Source organism: Perognathus longimembris, chromosome 28 (genome assembly GCF_023159225.1).
Source record: "Perognathus longimembris pacificus isolate PPM17 chromosome 28, ASM2315922v1, whole genome shotgun sequence".
Classification (NCBI taxonomy): Eukaryota; Metazoa; Chordata; class Mammalia; order Rodentia; family Heteromyidae; genus Perognathus; species Perognathus longimembris.
In genome coordinates this window covers 61,782,996-61,810,733 of record NC_063188.1, presented here as the reverse complement: position 1 = coordinate 61,810,733, position 27,738 = coordinate 61,782,996, and the positions used below count along the sequence as shown (strand labels likewise).

Genomic DNA, 27,738 nt, shown 5'->3' with positions numbered 1-27,738 from the left:
CAATCTATCATAGAGACCAGACACCCTATAGTTAAAGACTCATTCCTTTCTCCTTTTATCCTTGCGTTCTGCTAAACACAAGTGTTCCCAGTAAAAACAAAGGTATGTAGCTATTCAAGTGGCTGAGATCTGAGGATCCCAGTTTGAAGCCAGCCCCCACAGAAAAGTTATTGGGGCTCATATTCCAATTAACTAGCAAACGATATCTAAAGTGAAGCTGTGAATCAAGTGGTAGAGAGCTAACCTGAAACAGAATAACCAAGTGAGAGTGCATGGCAAAGCATGGTGGTAGTTGTCTTTGGAGGGTTACTAACAGGAAAGGATTTTTTTTTTGGCCAGTCCTGGGGCTTGGACTCAGGGCCCTCAAGGCTAGCACTCTGCCACTTGAGCCACAGCGCCACTTCTGGCCATTTTCTGTATATGTGGTGCTGGGGAATCGAACCCAGGGCCTCATGTATATAAGGCAGGCACTCTTGCCACTATGCCATATCCCCAGCCCCAGGAAAAGATTTTTAAGGGAGATAGAAATGTTCTAATCTTGATCTGCTTGGTGCACATATACACAGGTTTATGAGTTTCCTATGGATATAATAACAAATTAGCGTGTAATGACTTAAAAGAATATACATGTATTCTCTTATGATTGGGTGGGGAAGAAATATGAAATCAGCATCTGTAAGAAAAACACAAGATGTCAGCAGAGTTGTACTATTTGCTGTACTATGAGAGTCCATATTCTTGCATTTCCAGCTTCTCAAGCTGCTTTCTTTGGATTACTTGGCTAAGGGCACTGTCCCCATCTTCAGAAGCAGCAGCATAGCATCTTCCTTCAGCCTTCATACTGCCTTGTTCTTCGGAGGTCTAGTGATTGCATTTAGGGCCCATATTTGATAATCCAGCCTAATCTCTCCATTTTAAGAATCTTAACTTAATCATATCTGGAAATTGGTTCTAGGAATTAAGGACCTGATATGTCTGGTGGTCATTATTTAGCCCACCACCGTGGGTCAGAATTCATTGAGTTATACTTAACATTTGTGTATTTTAATGTCAATAAATTATATCTTAGTCAGGAATGTACATACTTATGGAAAAGAGATAGCTATTTCAGTCATAATAGTGTGTCAAAGACCTAGCTGATCTCCTTTCTTCCTACTCAAGGAACCATGGACCTGACTTGAAAGAGATTAGTGCCTATACAAGAGGGTGGAGCTTCCAATGTGAGCCAGATGAAGGTTCACTGAAAGGCACATTTGTTCTGACCGTTTACATTCCCCACAATCAACCTTGACAAGTATTTGAATCTTTCCCATATGTTCATCATTAGTTTCTATCCCACTATGACCCCCGAAGAATCAGGGCTTTTAGCTTTGTCAGTAAATCCTGGAGGGAGAGAGTTCCAAGGCACTGGGATGCCTATTGGCCAGGAATGACCGTGTTTATCCAGTTAACTATGAGAAGGGAATGCAGGGCAGTTGTTCAGGGGGCTCAGTGGGGAACAGAAAGGCCAAACATAGCCCTCTGAGCCACAGCAATAGCCATTTTCTGAGTAATGGACACCTAATTGCAAGATTCCATGATTGTATCTATAAGTAAGTATCAAACCCTGCTAGTTTGAAGGGGACACGGTCGTGGACCCCCAGAACTTTATTGTTTTGCATTTACATTCTGCATCCCCACAAAGATAAGACCTGAACCCTATGGAAAAGACAGGAAAGGATCATAACTCTGTTGGTGTCATTATGAGGGTCCAGGCAGCTGCAGGGACAGAAATATCTAATTCTATGTGTGGTCACACAAGGCAAGGGAAGCTTCTTATAACAAGGATTAGACAGAATCAAGAGCTGGGAGAACAGGAGGTGACGTGGTTACATACATATGTCAGTTTCCTACTTTTCCCACATATAGTGACCAGGAGAATCTGCTCCTATGATATCTTCTTTTCCAACAAGAAAAGAAACTCAACACTCATCGATATGTTCACACACAACTCAGCACCCTCAGCTCCCCTGTCACCGATAGCAGATTGACTTGTGATGTACTTAAGCTAGGATAATCAGGGATTCGGATTATCACCAAAGTCCCAAGTGGTGGGGGCTTGGCTTTGCTGTGACCTGGAACAGCTAATAATTGTAGAGGGCCAGGAATTGTGGCATGTGCCTGCCATCCCAGGTATGGGAGGCCATAGGTAGAAGGACTGTGGACCAGTCCAGCCAAAATATAGAAGTGTATCTGAAAAATAACTAAAAGCAAAAACAGATGAAGGCATAGCTTAAGTAGTAGAGCACCTGCTTAGAAATAGTAAGACCCTGAGTTCAAACTTCATGAGCACACACACACACACACACACACACACACACACACACACAGAGCTGAGAAAGAAAGACAGACAGAGACGGACACAGACACAGCAAGAGGAATGTAACATAAAGCTCTACTTCCAGAAACAGGAAGGCCTAAACTTAGAACCCTCTTGCTTCTATTCCCTACTATGCTTCCCCTCTAAGGCCTCCACTTTGATCCCAACCTTGGAAACAAAACCCTCATGTTCAAAGGCTTTATAATGCCAAATCTCTTCTCAAATTCATCTGCCTTTACTATCAACAGAATCCCCTACCCCCACCCTGTTTGAACAGAAAAAGGTTTCTGGGTTAGCTACTAATCTTGCAGCCATTAATCGGCTTTCCAAACTTTTGGTACCTGGGCTATTCATAGCAGTGTTTCATGCTCCACACATACCCCCACTTCATCTCTGAACACCTAGAGGATTATGGGATATAAGAGGCTGGGAAGGCCAGCACAGAACCAGAGCAGGAGGCTGATTGGAACTTCATCTCTCTCTCTCCAAGTAATATTAGAGACCTCCCTACTTCTAGACCAGCCTAAGCCCCACATCTCTTGCTTTTAACATCTCTCTTAGTATGCCTAAGCCCCACATCTCTTGCTTTTAACATCTCTCTTAGTATGCTAAGGGAGTTCAAGGGGTGCTTTCCTTACATAAGCAGCATTCAGGCTGAGACTTTAAAAAGAAAACCTAAGCATGTGATAGTGGCTCATACCTGTAATCTTAGCTAGGAGGCTGAGATCTGAGTATTGTGGTTTAAAGCCAGCCCAGGAAGAAAAGCCTGTGAGACTCTTGTCTCTACTAAACTGCCAAAGAAGCCAAAAGTAAAGCTGTGGTTCAAGTGGTAGAGTGCTACCCTTAAGCAAAAGAAGCTCAGGGATGGTGTTCAGGCCCTGAGTTCAAGCCCCAGGACTGGCTGGTGTGTGCGCGCGCACGCGCGCACACACACACACACCCACCCCTGAATACTTCCCTAAGCTCACCCCCTTGGACAATGCCTAGCATGCGTGTTTTTAAAAGGTGCTTGAAAACCATTTTTCTCTCTTTCACCTCTCTAAGGCACCTGGAGAGATGGATGGGGATAAAGATGGAGAAATCTAAGAAAAGTAATGAGAGGAATAGATGAGTGTAGGAAAGGCTTTCAACCTCTATAAACGTTTTAGTACCAATATCAACGAAATGAGGACAGCAGCCCCTTTTCTTCTAAACTTTTCTCCCTTCTTAGTTGAAGATCAGGACAATTATGAGGTGAACTCAGGCTCCTAATCCATTGTAGGAGCAGTATGAAACAGAACCCATTCATTTGTTCATTCATGTTTTGATACCTATGGTGCCAGGTGATGGTCAGCTTCATTGAATCCAAGAAATACGCTTGTTCATCCTTTTCTTGATGAAAGCTTCTATGTAGTCCCTTTCTATACAAACCCTTTTTTTCTGAAGGCACTTAAGAATGCTCCAGTCACTCCACAAAGTCCAACATTTTTTGCACACACGCTTTTGTTTTGGGGGTTTTTTTGGGGGGGGGCAGACCTGAGGCTTGAACTCAGGGCCTGAGCACTGTCCCTGGCTTCTTTTTTATCAAGGCTAGCACTCTACCACTTGAGACACAGCACTATTTCTGGCTTTTTCTATATGTGTGGTGCTGAGGAATGGAACCCAGGGCTCCATGCATGCTAGGCAAGTACTCTACCACTAAGCCACAATCCCAGCCTCGACACACATTTTTGTACAAAATTCAGAAGTTCCATTCCCCACTTTGTCCAGCACGAGAATGAGGATGGCTTGTAGAAGTGCCTTTGCCAGGAGGGTGACCAGGAGGCACTGGGTAGTGGTGAGGTATCAGAGAAAGAAAGTTTGTACCAGACTAGATAAGGAACCAAATAATTGAGATTTTCTCCTCCTTTCCTTCATCTCAGAAAAGGCTTAACCTCTGCTTCATATCCAAGATGTCCAAGTAAGTAATGAGACTTTGAATTGTGACAAGTACTTGTCTTTGGGAGAGAAGGGTTTGCAAGCTCTCCCTAACTTGTGGCCTTGGATTTTGCCCAAATCATCTCTGCCTTTCCTCCAACCCTTATTCTTGGGGCCTCCTCTCCTGGTCTTAGGAATATTTCCTTTTGCTCTCCCTTCCTCTTTTCTTTCTGCTCTCCCAACCCCCTGCCTTCTTTTTGGTTTTCTCCCCATAGGGTATTTAAGAAGACCAGCTCCAATGGGAAGGTGAGAGAAACTGGCCCAGTTGGGCAAAGGAGAGAGAAAAAGGGATATCTGGGTAGATTCTTCATGGTCTCAAGGGTTTGGATTGGGGGAATTCAAGGAGAACCTATAGAAAGATGATTGGGAGACTAACACGAGTGTTTGTTTACAACAGCTCTCCATCTACCTGGGGAAACGGGACTTCGTGGACCATGTGGATGCTGTGGAACCTATTGGTCAGTGAGCCCAAAAAGGGGAAGAGCCTGAGGAGAATGGGGTGGGATCCAAGAAATTTTTAAAAAGTCCAAGAAGGACCACAAAGGAAACGGAAGTCAACAGAAGGGAAGGATCATTTTAGAGATCAACTTCGGTTTCACAATTTTTCTGACCAGGATACTGTCTCTCCCTTTCTCTACAGATGGTGTCATCCTGGTTGACCCTGATTACCTAAAAGGTCAAAAGAGTAAGTGGAAATCTGTTTGTCTTTGTATGTTTCAAGAACCCTAAACTGACAAAGGGGGATACCCTTTGGGGAGGAACACAAAGGTGCAATGCCTATGTGTCTCTGATCATGTAAAATAATGTTTATGGAAATGAATTCCAGGAAGTGGAAGAAAGAGCACTAAACTGAAATACCATGCATGCCAGATAAGCAACCTGAAGGAGTATACTAGAGAAGAGGGGTTTAAGAAAGCTAGAAATTGCCAGGAGCTCACTCCTGTAATCCTAGCTACTCAGGAGGATTTCATTGTGACATTTCCATACATGCATACAATGTATTCCATCAACCTCACACACTCTAGCACTCTCCCTTATTTCCTTTACCCCTTTGTAAAACAATTCAACAGGTTTCATTTTTCTATTTTCATATATACATATAAAGTACCTGGGCCATAGTCACTCTCCTTCACCCTCTTCACTCTTCCCACCTCCCATCAAGGCCTGTTTTACTCTCCTGTCTCTTTTTTTTGCTAGTGTATAGTAATTGTACCAAGCAGTCCAATATAAATATATTTCTAAAGCATAAATAAAATTGTATTCTGTAAAATTACACAAAACTTACATGTGTGTTAAAATTAAAATAGCTTCTTTATAAACTTTCTAATTTTCTTCATGATTGTTCATAGTGCCTCTGTTTAGCTAGTAATCTGAATGAGAGCTTAGACTGCCTATGAAATGAGCCAAGCCACCAAAATTCCATATTTTAATGTAAATGTCTTATTTTTCAAGTGTTGGAAATTCATTAAAAGGGTTTAAAAAGCTTGGATAGGTCAAAGCACTCTTATTTTCTGTAGGCATAAACACCTTCTGGTACATGTCTTTCTGTTTCTTTTTGTGTAAGTAAACTGTCTAACCTTTTCTTTTCAAAATCTCCAACCAAGAAATAAAATAACAACCCCAGGAAGTAACAGCAAGAGACAGGAACCTGGCAGTGGTGCTATAGATCAGCACTACACAGAAATATTTTTCTATTGCTTTTTTATTCTTTTTATTTTCACTGGATTAACCCCACTGTGATCCAACTAGACTGAAAATTGGTTTTGACTTGAAAAAGGTTAGAATGAGTTGATGAATGTTAGTTAAGATATAACCTTTACATACTAAAACATAAAGTAGCCTTAATCTCCCAGAATAAATCCTGGGAATAAGCAGTCTGCCCAGTTTTAAATATCAGATTAAACTTTGCTGTATAGCCATAAATTAAATAACTTATTTAAGATTTGCCAAATGCTCTATATTTCTAAAACCTAAATGATTTTTTCACATTTCTACAAAATATTTGGAACAAAATCACTAAATTAAATAAAGAACAAAATCATTAATTTTTTAAAAAATGCATATTGACCTAGAAATAAGATACATTTCTCTTTTATTTGAATCTTCTTTCATATTCTTGGTAGAATTTATAATTCATTTATATTGTGCATATTTCTCAAGTCAATTTGTATGTTTTATTACTTTATGAAGATCATCTTATTTGCACCATTCCTTTTTTGTTTCTGCACTGGGCTTGAAGTCAAGGTCTCGGACTCTTGCTTGGCTTTTTTTAAATTAAGCCTGCTGCCTTCCCACTTGAGCCATACAGTATCTCCACTTCGGGCTTTTTGCTAGTTAATTGGTGATAGGAATCTCACATATTTTTCCACCTAAGCTGGCTTTGAACCATGACCCTCAGGTCTCTGCTTCCTGAGTAGTTAGGATTACAGGTATGAGTCACCAGCATCCAGTTTGCCTCATATTTTCTAATGTGCTTTTGAATCCAGGTGTGTTTGTTGATGTAAAAGATGTTCATTCTACACTAGTGCGTGATAAATGCTGGGTAATAAAGACAGTGAATGTGTAGTATGAATACATTCTTGTTTAACAACCATCCATCTGGTATCTCTGTGTCATTTCTCATAACTACATGTGAATCCACAATATTCATGGAATAAAAGGTTTTGTTTCAAGAAGGAATTAAGAGAGAAGTCCTAAATTTCTGAAGTGGAAATTACATTTAGTTATAGCAAAACAATTTGGGACACACATAAGATAGTAACAACAGTCATCTCTGGAATATGATGTATTATGATGGAGATTTTAAGTTATCTTCTCCCCCCCCCTCCCCCTCCCCCTCCTCTTCCTACCCCACCTCCCCTCTCTCTCTCTACCAGTCCTGGGGCTTGAACTCAGGGCCTGGGTGCTATCCCTGAGCTTCTGTGCTCAAGGCTAGCACTCTACCACTTGAACCCCAACTCTACTTGTTTTTGGTGTGTTTCATTGGAGATGAGAATCTCATGGACTTTCCGGCTCAGGTTGACTTTAAACTGTGGTCCTCAGATCTCAGCCTTCTGCATAGGTAAGATTACAGGCATGAGCTACCAGTGTCTGGCTTGAGTTCTCTTTTTAATTATATATTTTAATGATCATAAAATTAATGTATATTATTTATATGATGAAGACACTAACTTTAAAACATATGCTGGCTCTTAAAAGAAATATTTTCTGCCTGTATTGGACCTTGAACTCAGGCTCGAAATAGGCTTTTCCTCTCTACCATTTGAACCTCACCTCCTCTCCCAGCTTTTTGGTGGTCAATTGGATATTAGAGCCTCATGGACTTTCCTGACTGACCTGGCTTGAAACCATGGTCTTCAAATCTCAGCCTCCTGAGTAACTAGGATTATAGGCATGAGCCATCAGTGCCTGGCTTTAAAAGAAAAAGCAAATTAAAGCTATTTCCTAGCACATACCAAAAAAATAATACTAAACTGCAAGACAACCAGCTTCCACAGAAGCTGAGGGCTGACTCTGCTGCCTCCCCCACCCACCTTATGAACATACAACTACATGTATCAAGAACAATTATCTAGTCAAAGCAATCATCTGAATGGGGTGCTAGATCCTCTTCTGCTTCACCCCTCCTGAACTTCCTCTACCCCATTTCTTATTGCTTTCATTCTCTCCCCAACCCCTTGCCATCTTCCAGCCACCTGTTCTTATTAGTACTGATGCTGATGCTTGTAATCAAACCTGGGACCTCTTGCTTAAGTGCTATGTGTGCTCTCTAGCACTGGAGCTACCCTCCTGCCATAAATCCACCTCTTTTCATCCACTTCCCACCCTCTGTCTTTTCCTTTCTTTATTTATTTTTTTGTTGGTCAATGGCCTTGAACTGAAGGCCTGGATGATGTCCCCGAGCTCTTTCACTCAAGGCTAGCATTCTACCACTTTGAGCCACAGCTCCACTTATTCTTTTCTTTTCCCTTCATTTATCACTTTTCCTCTACTTTTGCTTTCCCTTGTCCTACTCTAATTGGCTGTAATTGAGGGTCAATGTGAATTTATTTGTTGTATTTTTAAAGGACTTTTTAAATTTTAATTTAATTTAATTTTTTTGCTTATGTGGCACCAAGGAGTTGAACCCAGGGCTTCATGCATGCTAGGCAAGCACTGTACCACTGAGCCACATTCCTAGCCCTATTTGTTGTATTTTTTTACATTTGTTAAATTTGTCTTCACTATAGAAAAATGAGAAAGCATGGGGGAAAAGGCTGTAATTCTATTACCATTAACCACAAATAATCACTAGCAATATTTTAGATCTTATTTGTTTCTATTTTCTGGACAAACATCCATATTTTATTTAAATGTTTTGCTATAAATACTATTGTATAACCTACATATAAGTCCATGTCAATATATAAAAATATATGACTTGTTTAGTTATCTAGCACTACATTTGTGTTTACAATGAAGCATTTACTGTTAATTATAGTTGTATTTACAATCTTCAGTTAAGTATTCACTGTGTTTTCAATTTTTGCTGTAATAAATGACCCCATAAATCACACCTTTATATGTATGTCTATATATTACATACACACATGTATGCACATATATGTATATGTGTATGCATGCATATATAAACATATATGTATATATAAACATATATGTATACTTGTGTGTCACACTTATTCAAGCAATATACATGCTTTTATGCAGTACTGGGAATTGAACCCATGACCACATGACACTAGACAACTATTGTACCACTGAGATGCACCTTCAGCTGCAAAGGAATTTTATTTATCTTTCCTTTTTATCTTGTGGTGCTAATGATTGAGCAAGCCAAAGGGCTTGCACATACTAAACAATCACTCTGCATCTTCGGTCCTTTTTAAAACTGTCACATGTGTGTGCATGTATGCACACATGCATACACTGCCAATGCTGGAGTACTGGGGTTTACATGTGTTGTGCCAAGTCGCGAAACCACCACCAAGAAGACCACCGAGACTCAGACATTCCGAAATGCAAAAGCAAGGCAAGGCTTTATTTAAGCGAGCTGCAACTCGGGCCTCGTCCTACCCACCAACACAGCGGAGGTTAAGAGGGAGCCCCGAGCTGTGATTACACAGGGCTTATAAAGGCAAAGAACAAAGTTACAACAATCAGGTGTTCAAGCAAGCAAGATTAGGATACAGGTACAAATCTGATTGGCTCAGGGTTCGATTCTAAAATGGGGTTCACGTGGTAAAATGGGGTTCACGTGGTAAGATGGGGCCTGACTTCAAAGTCTGGTACTTCACATGCAGGGCTTTATCCTCTTGCTTGACTTTTTTTTCACTTACAGTTGATACTCTAACACTTAAGGCACACCTCCAGTGTTGGCTTTTTGCTAATTAATTGGAGATATGCAATCCTGCCCCATCTGGCTTCAAACCTGGATCCTCAGAGCTTAGGTCCCTGAATAGCTGGGATTATAAGCCTGAGCCATCAGGGTCAGGCTTTTAAACCTTTCTGTACTTATTGCTGAATTGTTTTCCAAAACTATTCATACCAATTAACTCACCACTTATGAGGCTGCCCATTTACCCTGGTCCTTATAAGAAATATTGGTATTATTTTATTGCTTTGTCTTTTGAAAATAAATTTACCTTATACATTCTTTATTTTAAAGGTAAATAGTTTGTGGTCAATACATTGACTTTTTATTTTTTATTTCTTTTTTTGTGGGAATACTGGAACTTGAACTCAGGGCCTGAGCATTATTCCTCAGCATTTTTGCTCAAGCACTGGCTTTTGCTAGTTAATTGGATATAAGCCTCTCGTGGGCTTTTCTGGCCAGTTTTGAACTTCAATCTTCAGATCAGCCTCATGAGTAGTTAGGATTACAGGCATGAGTCACTGATGCCCAACTTATATTGACCTTTTAAATTTACTACAATAAGATGATGATGATGATGATGATGATGATGATGATGATGATGATGACGACGACAACGTGTGTGTGTGTGTGTGTGTGTGTGTGTGTGTGTGTGTGTGTGTGTGTGTGTGTTCAAAGAGTAGAATTTCCCTGGAAGAGAAAGAAAAGCAGAGTTTTGTTGGGGGAGAAAGTAAGACAGATGCACTCTGGCAGGAGAGGGGGTTCTCTGCAATAATAGAGCTTTCAATAAGTTGCTCTCTACTCTCTCTACTCATGTCTGCCTGTTGGTAGTTTTCTTTTTTCTCAGTCAAAACTTTCATAGAAATAGAGTTATCCACCATTTTCCTACAGCTTTCCTTGCTCTATTCTTTGTTATTTTGTCTCAGATATGTATCCCTTTCCCAAGTCACTTAGTACATTTCTATTTGCCTCAAGCTCTTGTTTGGCTTTTTTGCTCAAGACTAGTACTCTACCACTTAAGCCACAGCTCTGGTTCCAACATTTTGCTGGTTAATTGAAAAAAGAGTCCTGTAAATTTTTCTTCCTCACACTGGCTTTGAACCACAAACTTTAAGTCTCAGCCTCCTGAGTAGCTAAGATTACAGGCATGAGCTATTGGTGCCTTACTCAAAGAGGTTTCTTTTTTTTTTTTTTTTTTTTTTTTTTGGCCAGTCCTGGGGCCTTGGACTCAGGGCCTGAGCACTGTCCCTGGCTTCTTCCCGCTCAAGGCTAGCACTCCGCCACTTGAGCCACAGCGCCGCTTCTGGCCGTTTTCTGTATATGTGGTGCTGGGGAATCGAACCTAGGGCCTCGTGTATCCGAGGCAGGCACTCTTGCCACTAGGCTATATCCCCAGCCCGGCTCATAAAACTTTTAACATAAAGGAATTTTAAATTTTACTGCTGTCAAATGTATTAATATTTTTCTCTATATTTACACTATTTTGATTAAATTAGATTGTCTTTCTTTGTCTTATGATCCAGTAGGTCACCTTTCACACTGGTCTGACAAGTCACTCTCTTCTTTGCCTACAGTGTTTGTCACATTGACATGTGCTTTTCGCTATGGCCGTGATGACCTGGATGTGATTGGTCTGACTTTCCGCAAAGATCTCTATGTACAGGCACAGCAAGTGGCTCCACCTGAGCCTACCAGCCCCTGGGTACCCCTCACAATCTTACAGGAGCGACTTCTTCACAAACTAGGGGATAGACAGTGCCTACCCCTTTACCCTGCAAGTATGAACCCCAAATCCTTTGCAAGTTTTCCAGGGAAAATTACAAGATAAAGTTAATGAAGGAGAGTAAAAGAGAAGGTTCCCCATTTCTTTGGTCACTGACTTCTTTTGGTTTCCTAGATGGTTACTAATCTGCCCTGTTCGGTGACACTGCAGCCAGGACCAGAAGATTCAGGAAAGGTGAAGTATGGGTATGGAGAAAAATGGTATGCTAGTTGGCTTTTTATCACTGTGACAAAATACCTGAGGTAATCAACTTAAAAAGACAGATTTCTTTTGGCTGGTGATTTCCGAGGTTTTAGTTCATGGTTGCAAGTACCAGTTACGTTGGGCCTGTTTAAACACAGTACATTGTGGTGGGAGCGTGGTTAGGAAGAGGTATGTTCACCTCATAGTGGCAAGGATAAAAAAAACAGAGATAGGACGAGGGCAGGATCCTAATATTCGCCTCAATATCATGCCCCCAATACACTAACTTCTAGACCTCTTAAGAGCCTTCACCTCTTATAAATATTCACCACCACCTCTCAATAGCACTAGAGACTAAGGACAAGTCTTAAGCACCCTGACTTTTTGGAGTGCACTTCAGATCCAAATGATAGCAAAAAGGTAGATAGGTATTGGCACAGAAGAGGAACAGAGACAAATGGACAAGAATAAGAAATGAGATCAGATATTTTCATATATACCCACAAAGAAGAGAAGAATGCCACTGAAAATGAGTTCTTTTTGCACTTGCACCTTTATAGGCCTGTGGGATTGATTTTGAAGTAAAGACTTTCTGTCCTGCAAAGTTGGAAGAGAAAATCACCAAGAGGTATTCTTCGAGTCTTACCCAAATCCCCACCTCCAGTCCCTGCCAGAAAAAACATCCTATTTTGTGACAGGAACAGTCCTACTTCTAATCTTGGGTGCCCAGTTCTAAGTCCCCTATGACTTTTCTTTTTCATTGTAGGACAGTGGTCAGGAAATGTTTATGTAAAGAGCCAAAAGCTAAATAGTTATGGTATGTGGACCATACAGTTTTTGGTTGCAGTTACTCAACACTGTCATAGTATAAACTCAGCAAAAGATACTATAGAAAGGATCACCAGACACCCGTGGCACAGGCCTGTAATCCTAGCTACTCGGGAGGCTGAGATCTGAGGATCATGGTTTGAAGCCAGCCCAGTCAGAAAAGTCCCTGAGATACTTATCTCCAATTAACCACCAGAAAACTGAAAGTGGTGCTGTTGCTCAAGTGATAGAGTGCTAGCCTTGAGCTAAAGAGCTCAGGGACAGTGCCCAGGACCAGAGTTCAAGCCCCATGAACAACCCCCCCCCCCAAAAAAAAAGGATCAAATAAGGCTGGGAATGTGGTTTAGTGTTAGAGTGTTTGCCTAGCATGTATGAAGCTCTGGATTTGAATCCTCAGTACCACATAAACAGAAAAAGGCAGAAGTGGTGCTGTGGCTCAAGTGGTAGAGCTCTAGCTTTGAACAAAAGAATCTCAAGGACAGTGACCAGGCCCTGAGTTCATGTCCCAGGACTGGCAAAAATATATGACTGTTATCCAATAAAACTATTTCCAGATATTGAAATTGGAATTTTATATAATATCCATGTGTCCTGGAGTGTTGCCTTTTTATTATTTCAACCATTTACAAATGTTGTAATTGTTCTTAGTTAGTAGGCCATATGTAAATAGGCAACAGGCCAGATTTTGCCAGTGGGTAATAGTTAGCAACATTCTAGATGCTTAGGCTAAGAGTCTAGAAGAATTCTGTTATAAGCCTTCTCCTACTCCCATATCCAAGCAAGGACTAGACTATGGGTGTCATGGGGAGGTCTGTGGTTAAAATGAGGTGTTCTGGCTAACCCCTTGGTCTCTATTCAGTGATTCTGTGAGGCTGGTGGTCCGGAAAATACAATTTGCATCCTTGAATCCAGGTCCGGGTCCCAGGGCTCAGACCATTTCCTTCTGTCAGCTCAGCCCCTACAGCTCCAGGCCTGGATGGAGAGGGAGGTTGGTGACCCCACTTACTGCCCTACTCTAGTACCCCTCTGATATCTTTTTTTCACTGAGTTCATACTTGAGTAGGCCAAGATGGGAGCCAGGCAGCAAGAGTAGTAGGGAAACAAGAATTCTTGGTCTTGATGTGGGCATTTCCCTCCATCCTTGTGATGGGCTTCTGTCCTACTTCAGGTTCACTACCATGGAGAACCTATCACTGTTAATATTTCCATCAACAACTGCAACAGCAAGGTCATCAAAAAAATCAAGATTTCAGGTGAGCTTCTTTTCCCATTGGCCCACACCTGGCCCTCAAATCACAGTGCTCTCTCTTTCTTCTTCTTCTTTTCTTGTTATTATTAAGTCATTGCACAAAGTTGTTACAATTCTGAAAGTCAGGTAATGAGTACAAGGCTGCTTAGTCAATGTCACCACTTCCTTTGTTCTCCCCTTCCATCCTTATTCTCAAGTTATATAGTTCATTTTTACATAATGTACATTGAAAATAATGACTACATTTGGTCACTCTCTCTTTCTAAAACTCTACCCCCACTTAACTTTTGCATTCATCTCATCAATCCTTTCAACACAAGCTTATCAAAACATTTATCTTCATCCAAGATCACATCTTACAGCCTAGTACATAGGGTGCCCACATCTTAGGCTATGAGCTGGAGTCTTAAAGATGACTGATGATAATCATGTGCTTTTCCTGGCTTGTTCAGTTGACCAGATCACAGATGTTGTCCTGTATTCATTAGACAAATACACTAAGACCATGTACCTTCAGGAGTTCAGGTGAGCTAGGGTTGGGGCTAGGGGCTGGGGCAAAGAGGTATAGGAGAAGGCTGAAGAAAGAAACAAATGGGAGGAGAACCCAGGAATGAGAAAGGTCATAGTAAAGTATAAACTGGGAGGGACTGTCATGAGAACCAGTGGGAAGAGACATGATTTATCCATGGGAGGACCATTACATTGCTAAGAAAGAGCAGTAGCAAAGGGATTTCCTACCAGAGTAAGTACCTCCTGCTCTTCATAGTTGGACATAACACTCAGGAGGTTCTTGAAACTGTGTAAGATACTCTTGGGAGTAAACATACACTAACTTAGCAAATGTACCCCCAAGTACTTCTCTTGTTCTCCTTTCAAAGGGAGATTGTAGCTGCTAACTCCAGCTTCTCCCAGAGCTTTTCAGTAACCCCAATCCTGACTGCCAACCATTGGAAACAGGGTCTGGCACTAGATGGCAAGCTCAAGCATGAAGATACCAATCTGGCTTCTAGCACAATGTAAGTTCAAAGAAACTTCCAGCATTTACCTCTTTCCCTAACTCATTCCACATGCTGTATACACAGCTCTGAGGTTTCATCTTCAGTGGAACCTGCTTATTTTTTTAATGTCTCTAGGACAGGGTTCAGAATGCTTCCAGGCCTGGAAGCCATCAGCAAGCTAAACAATGCCTATGGGTCCATTAGCAGGTTATAGTCATAGTCAGCAAGAAAAGAAAATGCAGAGGAGAACATCTTTATGCTATGTAATATCTCATAGGGCACAAATGCCTCATATATGTGCCATGTTCTTATCATAAGAACCTCATGAAAGTGGGCTGGCCAGGTGTTGTTATTTGTTTCACACTTACAGACTCAGGCTCAAAGAGAAGGAATTTGTCCGGGAATGTATTACTAACAGAGGGGAATGGGATTCTGTTAGATACCATTTGGTTCTCAACAGTGATCTCTATAGTCGTTACTTTCTAGAGAAGTTAGAAATGGAGTGGAAGATTAGATGAGAAATGAGGGGAAGTAGGACAAAAAAAACCCAGGGAAATGAGCTATGTACCAATGGGTTGTGCCTATCCTCCTAACCCATGAGGCATCAAAGATCATGGTTCAAATCCAGACGGGCAGGCAACTCTGAAAGACTCATCTCCAATTAATAAACAAAAAAGCTGGAAGTTGAGGTGTGGCTCAAATAGTGGAGCACCAGCCTTGAGTGAAGAAACTAAGCGAGTGCACAAGGCCCTGAGTTCAAACCCAGTACTAGCTTGAGAGAGAAGGAGGAAGAAAGGAAGAATGATGAAATGGTAGATGACAGAATTCTATGGCATCATTAATTTGGTCCTTTGCTTTGGAAGCCCACATGTTCATTTTATCTCTCTCCAAAAGCCACTACTATCATATGACAATCATAAATCTCCCTACCTCTCCCTATGCCTTATCAATCAAGTAGCCAATGATCATCTTTGCTAAAATACTCTTAGGAACCATCAAACACCATTATTTTATTGAGAGGAGATCAGAATCCCAGAGCAATGAAGAGACTTTCCCAAGTTTATACTTTTAGCCTGCAGGTTTTTATTGAGCAATTTCTAAATGCTCATTCTTACATTAAGCAATGCGGGGATACAAAGAAGTTTAAGATAGTGTCTGCCCCCACTCAATATATGCCCTAGCCAAAGAATGATGAGAAATGCAAATACAATCTAACATTTAAATGCTAGTACATGTGGTTCAGATTATGAGTCCAATAGAAGTTAAGCCAACATAGCTGGCAAGGGCCTCTTAGAGGAAACAGAATGAGCTTGCTCCTGAAGAATGTATAACATCTGGATAGCAACAGAGGAAGAAAGGAACATTCCAGACTGTGATCATGGAATTTGGAATTCACATGGCATTTTTAGAACACACAGAGGACATGAATCTGCCTATAGAAATTTGTATCACAAATATTCGGGAGCTAGAACAGAAAAGCTTAGAAATGGTAGGTAAGGAAGGACAGATCAGTTTGGGTTTTGAAAGTCAATCAGGCTCTTAAGTATAGGATAATATGGCAAAACTGAATTTTAGAAGAGAAATATGTACTCACTGGGTAGGAGAGATAAGAGCCTTGGAGGTATTTGGGAGAAGGTAATAGGATGTGGTCATGGGAGTCTACAGGAAGGAACTGGGGGGACAAAAGGTATTACTCCCTTGTGTATCCCCAACACACAAAAATGGTTAACTACTTGCAGTCTTCCACCTGGAATGAACAAAGAGCTTCTAGGAATCCTGTTGTCCTACAAAGTTAGAGTCAACCGGACAGTGTCCTGTGGGTTGTAAGAGAGGTTCATCTGGTTAGGGGCTGGGGGAGGCAAGGCTTTCTCATTTCTGTTTTCTTGCACTTGGATTGATCCAATTAAAGTTGTTGTTCTTCTCCCAGACTAAGCTCCCAATCATGTGAGCTCAGTGAGCAAGTCATCTTCCTTCCAGACACCCATTCTGTTACTGACCCCTATTATGATCCCACAAACCCTAGTCAAACTAGATTACCCCTTGCCCATTTTCACGTACTAATTTGTAGTATCATTCTACCACAGCATCCTAGGAGATCTGACAGCCAGGTGAGAGACTGAGTGAGAAAACTAAGATACAAAGGGGACCCAAAGAGTGACTACATGGAGTTTGAGGGTATCCTGAGGCTGAAAAACCAAGGGAGGGATGGAATGAGGGGCAGGGATCAGGTCTGTGGGAAGATGAGTAACTCCACCTCAGAATCATTGCAGTGATATTGGTGTGGAGCTGCCTCTGATCCTGATCCATCCAAAGCCATCTCATGGTGAGTGACCAGGCGGGACACTGAGCACTGTTCTTCCTAAGGGATAGAGACCAAATACTGATCTCATGATCTGGAGATAGAAGCTTGGGAGGAAGTTGAAAGCTAGACAGGGAGGGGGAAGAATAAGAGTAAAGAATGTCTTCTGTGCCTGTGGTCTCAACCTTTCACCGTTAGTTAACATTTCAGTGTTATGAGACTATTCAGAGTTCCCCCCCCCACACACACAAAAAAAAAAACGATATAAGAATGTCTTCTAGTGCCAGGCACCAGTGGCTCACACCTGTAATCCTACTCGAGAGGCTGAAATCTGAGGGTGGAGGTTCAAAGCTAGCCAGGGCAGGAAAGTCTGTAAGATCTGTATCTCCAATAAACTACTAAATAAAAGGTAGAAGTGTAGTTGTGGCTCATGTGGTAGCAAAAAATCTCAGGGATAGTGCCCAGGCCCTGAATTCAAGCCCCAAGAATGGCAAAACAAACAGAAAATTGTTCTGGAAAATGAAAATGTCCCAGAAGGCTCCATCTTTCTACCATCTCCACGCTTGCTACAGAAGTCACTAGGTAAGGGAATGTGAAGCCTGGAAGAGCCACCCTCTCTAGTTATTGCAACCTTGCGTTTTTTTTTAAATTATGGAAACCTAAGAAAGCCTCCCCAGGGCATTGCTTTCAAGATGTAGTGTAGTGTAGTGGAAACATATGGTTTAGCTTTGTGTTACAGTTAAGTGCTTTTCCTAAACCTTCCCTTCCCCTCATCCTCTATCGCCTATCTTCTCAGAATCATCCTCCACTTCCCCTTCCATTTTCTTTTTCCTCTGTCACCTTCCCTTTCTCCATCTCTCCTTCTGTCATTCTTTAATTCTTTCCTTCTATTCCACCCTCTGTTGTCACTTCCTGTTGGAGAATTAAAGTCTCCAACCAGTGGAAAAATTTAGCCCCGGCACGGTTACTCCGATGCCTCATTAGCACACTAATAGGCCCTTGGGAACTCATTCCCAGTAAGGAGTTTCTGGTGTTTGTGGGCCAAAGGAAGCCACCAGTTGTTGCGAGAATCTCCTTTTTCCCCCTACTTAGCAAGTCTCTCTTAGGAGACTTGCTAGACCAGCTGCCTTTAGTGTTAGATTATCACTGTAAACAGGAAAGTCTCCTCACTGTTATTTCACAAGTATTTGGAGAAGTCAAGATTAATGTTATCTAGCCTTAAGGAGATAATAGCTAGGAGATAATTAGTTCTACCTCAGTTGTATACAGTTCCTTGTCTTGATATCTATAATCTTTGTAGTCACTACCTCCTGTAATTAGAAAGGCATTTGTACCAAGTTCCTGCCCTCACAGTAGGAAATTTCCTCCACTTTTGTATTTGAGACAAATGTCATGCTGTATTGATCTTTTACCCTGTAATTGTAAAATTGGTTTCTAACCCTATATAAACCCTGGCCCTCTTGGAATAAAGTATGCATTGGTTCACTCGCCTTGCATCCCCCGTGTCCTGATTTCGACTGCAGTTACCCAGGTTCAACATCTGGCGTCCGGACCCAGGGACCTGACAATTGATCCACAGGAGATTGCGGAACTGCCGAGCTCTCGAGTGAGGTGAGAGATATTTTTAATTCACAGGAGACAAGGGATCTGTGTGTAATTCACAGGAGACAAGGGATCTGTGTGGTGAGCTCCTATTCTTAAAAAATTACGGGGTTATGGGACAAGCTAAACCAACTCCATTTTCTAATTTTATCCACCATGTATTAAAACGGGACGGAGCTATGGTCTCCTGTTCACAAAGAGATGAGTGTGTACAGGTAGTGGAGTATAATCTATGGTTCCTGGAGGAAGATACTTTAGATTTAGAAGTCTGGGAACGAGTAGAGAATAATATGAAAAATGAATATCGGTGTGGAGACAAGGTTCCAGTTACATTTTGGTCTGTTTGGGCATTAATACATACAGCCGTGAGCATGATGTCTCCTGATGCTATCATAACATCAGCTGCTGAGCCAGAGGCTGACGTGGAAAAAGCTATGAAGGCTTATAATTTGTCCGGGGAGGTAAAAACTCAAATTGGGCAGGAGCTAAAAGACATGGCAACACCTGAACTATCTCCTGTCAGTTTTGTTAAAGAAAAATTAACATCAAATAAGCTTTCAGCCTCTACCTATGCTCCTTCAGAGAAAGATGATAATTTAGGCAGCTCAGCAGTGCAGTCAAAGTGCTACAGATGCTCTTTCGATCTGCCAGGGGCAGTCAGGAAGGTGAAAGTAAAGAACAAATAATTGTGGCCGCGGAGCCCACTTTTACTTTAATTAATCTAAGTCCTATGGTTCTGCTTCTCTCTCTTGCTATCAAACTTTTCCTGTCATTCAACCCCCTCCAACCGGAGGTGTAGCACAGACCCCTCATTAACAAGATATTGACCAGGGTCACTTAACTTAGGACAGCTGTAATACGGGGCCGTCTCATGGCTCCCTTTCAGTGAAGGAGGCTTCCCCATCATCTTTTCTTTACAACCAGGCGCTAGCAGGGGAGCTGACACTCCCTGTTTTAGTCCATCAGCCTGGAATTGGGGAAGGACTAGTGATTTTTCTTTTACTTCTCAAGAGAATTTTTACTGCAATTGCACTTTTAATTTGCGCCTGCGCTACATGTTTCATGTGTCTTTGTCCTTGTTTGATTAGTTGTGTTTCGTGTGGAGTGCTAAATTGGGAAAAAAGTCCTCTGGTGGGCGGCCTCGGCAGGTTGATTGCCATGGGATGGAAATCTCCACTGGGGAGGATCCCCCTGAGAATTTTCAGGGCCCTATGGACTTTCCATCACTCTGGCTGGCAGCTTGTGGACGCTGGACATGCCATCCAAGGCGTAAAAGCCTCTGTTTCTATGTTCTGTTTTGTCTTGACTAGTTTTGTCTTTGAGATTGGTACCAGTTTTAAACATAAACTTTTGTTTCCCTTATTTCTGTTGTCCATTTACATGTCTATGGGCAAAACATTTACTAGGTACTGTGTCTCCTTCTGCAAGAAGACAGAAAAAGTGCAGGCTGCTAAGAGCTGAGTTCAAACAGCCGGGTAGGCTAATCTTAGCCTGAGAGTAAACACTAAGAGTCAAGTGCTAGGTGGACTCAGTAATACTCCAGGGGACCCCAACCCAGTTATCTTCAGTGTTTAGTATGCTAAGATACTTTGCTAAAACTAATAGGCCCTAGCGAATAAGACTAAACAATGCTAAAATCATTCATTAAAGGTTTTGTTTTAAGTTTTGGTCATTACAAGAGTAAGATTGGAAAATATACCTTTTGCCACTAAAAAAGTACAGCTGATAGTTATTTGGACTGCTTTTAAGTTCTTTTTACATTAATATACCTACATATGTGAATGTATGTATGTGTGTGTGCGCGCGCACAAATGTGGGTGTGAATGTGTTCAAGATTAAAAATGTATGATGTAAAAATAGGTTAGTTTAACTTTAAACTTCAAAAGATCATCGAGTTTGGGCTTTACCAAAAGCTTTAAAGGATTATTACTTTATTTTAAAAGGGACTATAGTTAAAAAATTCTTTAATTCATGGTTAAAAATAAATAAATAAATAAATAAATAAATAAATAAGAACTTAGCAAGGGCCCTTGAACCTATCCTCAGTAGTGAGGGGTAAACTGACAAAAGTACAGTTTAGCCATCCACGTGATGGGACAGCCGTAGGGTGGCGTCCATTCATAGTGGGAGAGGGCAAGCTGGCCCCAAGGCAGTTCATCAAGCTCTAAGGAGTAGGATGGAGATAGGCCCATTCTATAGGACAGGCCAATGGAGGCCTTTCTTTTATTTCTTTTGTTTTCAGGTAAACATTGGAAACCTCATGGTAAAATGTATGATTTGACTGATACTTCTAAAAATTGCCCCTTAGGATGGATTAAAATTGGAATATCTTAAAGGAGAGTTAAAAGTTTATTTACCTGATATAACTCGATTCCTGTACAGGTTTGCAATTTGGATGTATTAAAAAGGCAAATATGCTAACTCTGAAATCTCATGGTTATAATTCTGGGGCACACTGCTAAGTGTACTCTTGTTACAATTGTTTTGGGTATCACTTTAATGAATCAGGTACTAAATTTTTTAAGTGTAAACTGTACTGTAACAGTAAGATTAACTATCTTAAGTCACATATAATCAGGTAAATATTTTAAAGTATATAAACTAATGGGGGATAGAAGTACACAACTTTCATTAACTCTCTGTATATAGGAAAATGGCTCTTTTAAAGCAGACAACCAGGAGGCAATGTGCCCCCTGGGCCTCAGTTTTTCTATGCAAATACAGGCTGAGGTAAAGGTGTGAAAGCCTCTACTTTAAAAGGTTTTAGAATGCCTTTCTAGATAAGAAATTTGGAAGTGAAAAACAAGCAGCATGAAGCAATGGGTGATACCTAGGCTCCAGATTTCTTTTAATACAACCAGGCTTGGTAAAAGACTTGAGATCAAAAATGTATTCTGAGATATGAAATTTAAAATGTTTGTTTTAAGTTGGATATAGGAAAACGATGGCTATCAAGATGATTGTTTAATTACTACTCCAGTTTGTTTTACAGGTTTTCAATAAAATGATTTATTATTTGCTGCACCTGATAAAAATATTGTATCAAAATTGTTACAAATTTTGCCTTTAGACTTTCAACAGTATGATTTAATAATTGCCCCTGATAAAATTCATTTAAACAGAAGAACCATTTAAGTATCTGGGATATTTAGTTAAAAGACAAGTAATTACCCCCCAATTAATAAAAATTCGTACTGAAGAGTTTAAAACTCTTAATAATTTTCAAAAGTTACTAGGGACATCAATTGGCTTTGCCCTTCCTTAGGAATTCTGGTAATTCCCAGAATTCCTAACCTATTTTCCATCCTTCAAGGAGATTCGGACTTAAAAAGCCCCCAAAAATTAACTGATGAGGCACGTCAGGAGCTACTTCTAGTGGAAAAGGCCCTGGCTCAAAATTCCTTAGCTTGGGTAGACCTATCTGCCCCTATTGGGTTGCTAATTTTACTTACCAAAGACTACCCTACAGGGGTGCTAGCTCAGTACAATAAGCCTTTGGAATGGATATATACCAAACACACTTTCTCCAAAACGTTATCCACCTATCCAGAGATGATCAGTTTCATTATCATGCAAGGCCGTAAGAGATGCCTGCAAATCAGTGGGCAAGACGCCTACTTCATTATCACCCCTATACCTAAACAGCAGTTTGAGTTTATGTTACAAACCTCTGATCTTCTCCCTCTGGCTTTAAATGGCTTTACAGGGGAAATTTTATACCATTTACCTTCTAGTCCTCTTTGGCAATTTTTTCAAAGACAAACTTATGTTATTGATAATATTTTACTCTCTGAGCCCATTCTAAATGCTCCCAATGTTTTTGTAGATGGTACTAAAAATAACAAATGTGCTTTCTGGACAGAAGATAAATATCAAGTTTTCTTTACCCCTTGGCAATCAGCACAACAAAATGAGTTACAGGCTATTATATATGCTCTGGGAAATTTCTTGATACCTTTTAATTTAATTACTGACTCTGCTTATGCAGCACATGTTTTATGCAATATATACTCTGCTGTTATTTCTCAAATAAAACCCCCACTAAGTTCACTATTTAATCAATTACAGAACCTGTTGCGCCAGAGGCAACACTCTTTGTATGTAGTCCATATTTGAGCTCATTCTAATTTGCCAGGTCCTATGGCATACGGTAATGCTAAAGTAGATGCTTTAGTCTCTTTTGCCTCAGCAGAAGAAGATCATGCTGCCCGGCACTCTAATGCAGGTCATTTACATGTTACTTATAAAATTCCCTTTAAACAAGCTAAACAAATCATTGCTAACTGTCCTACTTACAGACCCTTACATCTGCAAACTCTTCCCCACGGTGCAAATCCTCGAGGATTGGCTCCTAACAAAATTTACCAAATGGATGTAACGCACATCCCTGAATTTGGCCGCTTACAATATGTGCATGTATCCATTGATACATATTCTTCTTTTATTTGGGCAACTCCTCTACCAGGGGAAAAAGGGACTCATGTCATTCAACATTTACTAGAAACATTCGCAGTCATGGGGATTCCTTCTCAAATAAAAACTGACAATGCACCAACTTATTCCAGTAAACAAGTACGAAAATTTTTAGAATTTCATAACATTTTTCATGTTACAGGAATTGAATACAATCCTCAAGGTCAAGGTATAGTAGAAAGAGCTCATTATACATTTAAAACACAAATTAAAAAACTAAAGAGGGGGAGTATGGATAGTACTGAGGGATATGCAACTTCTATGAAAAGTATTTACAAAACAGCCCAAGCCGTTATTGCAGAAGCACTATTTGTCCTTAACTTTTTAAATTTGTCTCAAGGAGATGTTTTAGCAAGAGCTGAGCGACACTTCCTAGCTCCGCCTATGCAAAACAAACCGCAGCCGGTTTGGATTAGATTGGGGGTTGGGCTAAATTGGGTCCCCGGGGAGTTGTTAACCCAGGGGCGAGGGTATGCTTATGTTTCTACAGAAGACAGCCCATCTTTCTAGCACCTGCTCCAGTGGATCCAGCAACAAACACCCCTCTGTGCATCAAGACCGGGGTGAAACATTCTCATCCAAGTGATAAGGCCATTCTAATGGACAGGTGTGCACTGGTAACCTGTAGGGGCTACATCAGAGGTAATGTATTGGGCCTATATTTCTAACCCTCCTTTATGTCCATACTTATGGACAAAAGCCCCTGTCTCTTTTACATCTATTACTAATTTACTCTCTCCCCCTATGGGTCTGGCATTCCAGTCTTTCCTATGGAAGAGGAAAGATCATTTAACTTCTCTTATTCTCAGTTCTCTAAAGCTATCTGTCAAGGCCGCTCCCCATGTTACCCTTTTAGATATCAATATTGGATTCAGCATGGAGGTTCATATAACTCCAGTAGAACTCGGCTGATTAGACTGTCTTCCTGGTCTGTGGGATCTCATACCTATAAATTAGATAATTATCCTAGCCCTGCTGGCCTGCCTAAATGTGACAATTTTACTTATCTGAACCTGAACTTTTTCCAACTATTTGGAATACATCCCAGCATACTTGGTATGATTGGGGACCTTTTGGTGTGTAGTTGAAAAACTGCACTGAATATAACTCATCTTGTGACCCTACTTTATCTATGAACATGTCCAATGCCATGTCTGCTAAACAGCTTTTAGGGTGGTTTGGAGCAGGCTTTGGTGACCCCCGGCCTGCTCTCGCCCATGGAAACAGGCTATTTCCTCCACAACGTCATCTCTGGAAATTAGCAGCTTCTCTGGCTCCTGTATTGCTGGCCAATGGAACTTACTCAGGAACTAAAAGATCCTCGGCCTCCTACAACTTCACAGTTGTAAAGACCTATAATATCTCTGCTTGTGTTCATTTTCCACATGTACTGATGGTCGGCCCCATAAACATAACTAAGAATGCCATTACCTGCATAAATTGTAAATTGTATACTTGTTTGAATAACAATGTCACCTTTAATTTTAGTCAAGATAGGATCATGATTTTAACCCAGCGCAACTCCCTTTGGGTTCCTGTTCGCATGCACCGTCCCTGGGCTGGAGGACCTGTGCAAGGATTGGTAATGCAGTTTTTCAAGCGGCTTCTGAGGAGGAGTCGTCGTGCCATTGGACTGATTATTGCAGGACTTGTTGGACTAATTGCCATTGCTACAACTGCAGCAGTATCCGGAGCTGCATTGCGACAATCTGTACAAACTCATGACTTTATGGTGCAGTGGCACCAGGACTCCCACAATCTGTGGCAACACCAGCTGGAAGTAAATGCCCACCTTCAAGATGAGTTAGAAGCTGTTAAAGGAGGAGTGTTTTGGCTTGGACAGAAATATTTGGCTTTACAGCAACGATTGTTTTTGACTCGTGATTGGAATTCTAGTCATGTCTGTGTAACACCTTATAAATATAATGCCTCTGAATGTGAATGGAATGATATACAAATGCTTATAGATGGAGCCCTACTAAATGGTACGTTAAGTGAACAAAGCTTGTACAGGGAGGTTTTTGAAGCTTTTCAAAAGGAATTGCCAGATGCCTCTTCTATTGATGATATAGCCCAAGGACTAGCTCAGACCTTAGAAGGACTAGACCCTAGGGGGTGGTGGCAAAGTATTACCCATAGTGTTGGAAGTGCTTCTATTGCCTTAATACTTATGATATGTGTCTTTTTCTTAGGATATTGTTCTATCATAGCTATAATAAAGCGTTACACTAGGAATAATTCCTCTGATGTTTTACTAACTGCCCTTAAACTTTCTAGAGAAGCGGCTGTGGAAAATTAATAAAATTAATAAAATTAATAAAAAAGGGGGAATTGTTGGAGAATTAAAGTCTCCAACCAGTGGAAAAATTTAGCCCCGGCACGGTTACTCCGATGCCTCATTAGCACACTAATAGGCCCTTGGGAACTCATTCCCAGTAAGGAGTTTCTGGTGTTTGTGGGCCAAAGGAAGCCACCAGTTGTTGCGAGAATCTCCTTTTTCCCCCTACTTAGCAAGTCTCTCTTAGGAGACTTGCTAGACCAGCTGCCTTTAGTGTTAGATTATCTCTGTAAACAGGAAAGTCTCCTCACTAGATTCTCACTGTAAACAGGAAAGTCTCCTCACTGTTATTTCACAAGTATTTGGAGAAGTCAAGATTAATGTTATCTAGCCTTAAGGAGATAATAGCTAGGAGATAATTAGTTCTACCTCAGTTGTATACAGTTCCTTGTCTTGATATCTATAATCTTTGTAGTCACTACCTCCTGTAATTAGAAAGGCATTTGTACCAAGTTCCTGCCCTCACAGTAGGAAATTTCCTCCACTTTTGTATTTGAGACAAATGTCATGCTGTATTGATCTTTTACCCTGTAATTGTAAAATTGGTTTCTAACCCTATATAAACCCTGGCCCTCTTGGAATAAAGTATGCATTGGTTCACTCGCCTTGCATCCCCCGTGTCCTGATTTCGACTGCAGTTACCCAGGTTCAACAACTTCCCTTCCAGCATTCCTGGGGAAAATTTTGGTTGGGAGACTGAGGGGCCACAACAGTATGGTCAGTGGCAAGGGTGGGGCAGAAGCACTATCAAGATGGTTTGAGGGGCCCAGTTGAGAGGCAGGGAAGGAATCACTTTTCTGGGAGTGGAGAATGCCCAGAAAGGGACTCCTAATTCTCTTTTTCCCTGTACTTCCTCTGCAAGTTCGGAAGACATTGTCATTGAGGAGTTCAGACAGGACGAACATCATGGGGCCCAGATGCAGAAGGCTTTGGCCACTGAGGGAGAGGAGGGGTGCTGAGTGCCCAGCTCAGAGCCCGCACTGTAATCCACTAATAAATTGTTTTGTCTAGACTTGGCTATTGATCTGATTTCTATTTCCTCCTCCTGAAGGACAATGGAACTATTAGGAATGATCTACCCTTCTTCAGCCCCCCCCCCACTGACCATAATTAGATTACCCTTAGTCCTCTGACATCTACCTCACAATGCTAACCATTCTCCTTATGTCCTTCAGCTATCTCTCTAGCCTTGGCCACTCCCATCCTGTCTCTATCACCTACTACTGCCAGCACCCCACTGCCCTAGCACTAGGTGCAGGCACTGCAGGAACTTCAGGGAAGAAGCTAAAGGGGCCTTGCTATGCCCAAAGCCAACTGACAGATGGCAGACAACCAAACGTAGGAAACCAGTGTTGCTATCGCGCTACCTTCAACCTAGTATGATGTTGCCTTTGGTCTATGCAAGGTTTGGAGTAAGACTAGAGGCTTTGGCCTGGAGACTAACGAGAAAAACAAACACCAGGTGCAGTTCAAATTAAGCCTCAAAATGCTGGGAAAACAGAATGGTGTGGGTAGGGGTTGGGCTCTGGGAATAAGAAAGTGGGAATGGTATGAGAGTAGGGATCTTCTTGTGTGTGTGCCAATACTGGGGCTTGCACTAAGGGCCTGGGGACTGTCCCTTAGATTTTTAACTCAAGCTGGCACTCTGCTGTTCGAGCCACACTTCTACTTTCAGGTTTTTTTTTTTTTACTTCATTGGAAATGAGTTCCACAGAATTTCCTGCATTGGCTGACTTTGAACCAAAATTCTCTGATCTCAACTCCAGAATCTCTAAGATTACAAGTGTGAGCCACCTGCACCTGTCAGGTGACAATCTTGAAGGAGCGATTTCCCCTTTGGGAGTAATGGAGTATTTTTGTGTTTGGGAGAAGGATGGGGAGAAAGAAAAATGGTTGGCCTATTTATGGGGGATATACACCCATCAGCATGTTTCATGGACAACAGCTTCAAGTGTGCGTACCAAGTAAACTTACCACCAAGGAATCACATGTTCGTTTTTTTTGTTTTTTTTTTTTTTTGGCCAGTCCTGGGCCTTGGACTCAGGGCCTGAGAGAGCACTGTCCCTGGCTTCCTTTTTGCTCAAGGCTAGCACTCTGCCACTTGAGCCACAGCGCCACTTCTGGCCGTTTTCTGTATATGTGGTGCTGGGGAATCGAACCCAGGGCCTCATGTATACGAGGCAAGCTCTCTTGCCACTAGGCCATATCCCCAGCCCCACATGTTCGTTTTTGCCTTATTCCTGGGCCAACTCACCTGAGTATTTGTGGGGGGGGGGGGAGGTCGTGGGGCTTGAACTCT

General features: G+C 41.4%; 1 protein-coding gene across 1 annotated transcript; it reads left to right on the top strand.

The window, feature by feature from the left end:
* The first annotated feature begins 4,290 nt into the window (after window positions 1-4,290).
* Window positions 4,291-27,041, top strand: Arr3 (arrestin 3). The gene is given in 18 exon segments (XM_048335371.1): window positions 4,291-4,298; window positions 4,531-4,561; window positions 4,713-4,773; window positions 4,956-5,000; window positions 11,261-11,436; window positions 11,438-11,464; window positions 11,584-11,643; window positions 12,213-12,280; window positions 13,340-13,413; window positions 13,416-13,468; window positions 13,649-13,733; window positions 14,182-14,254; window positions 14,608-14,745; window positions 16,467-16,550; window positions 16,812-16,835; window positions 16,998-17,050; window positions 17,599-17,608; window positions 26,302-27,041. Coding segments are annotated over 18 exon segments (1,167 nt in total). The 3' UTR covers window positions 26,399-27,041.
* Window positions 27,042-27,738: the final 697 nt, after the last annotated feature.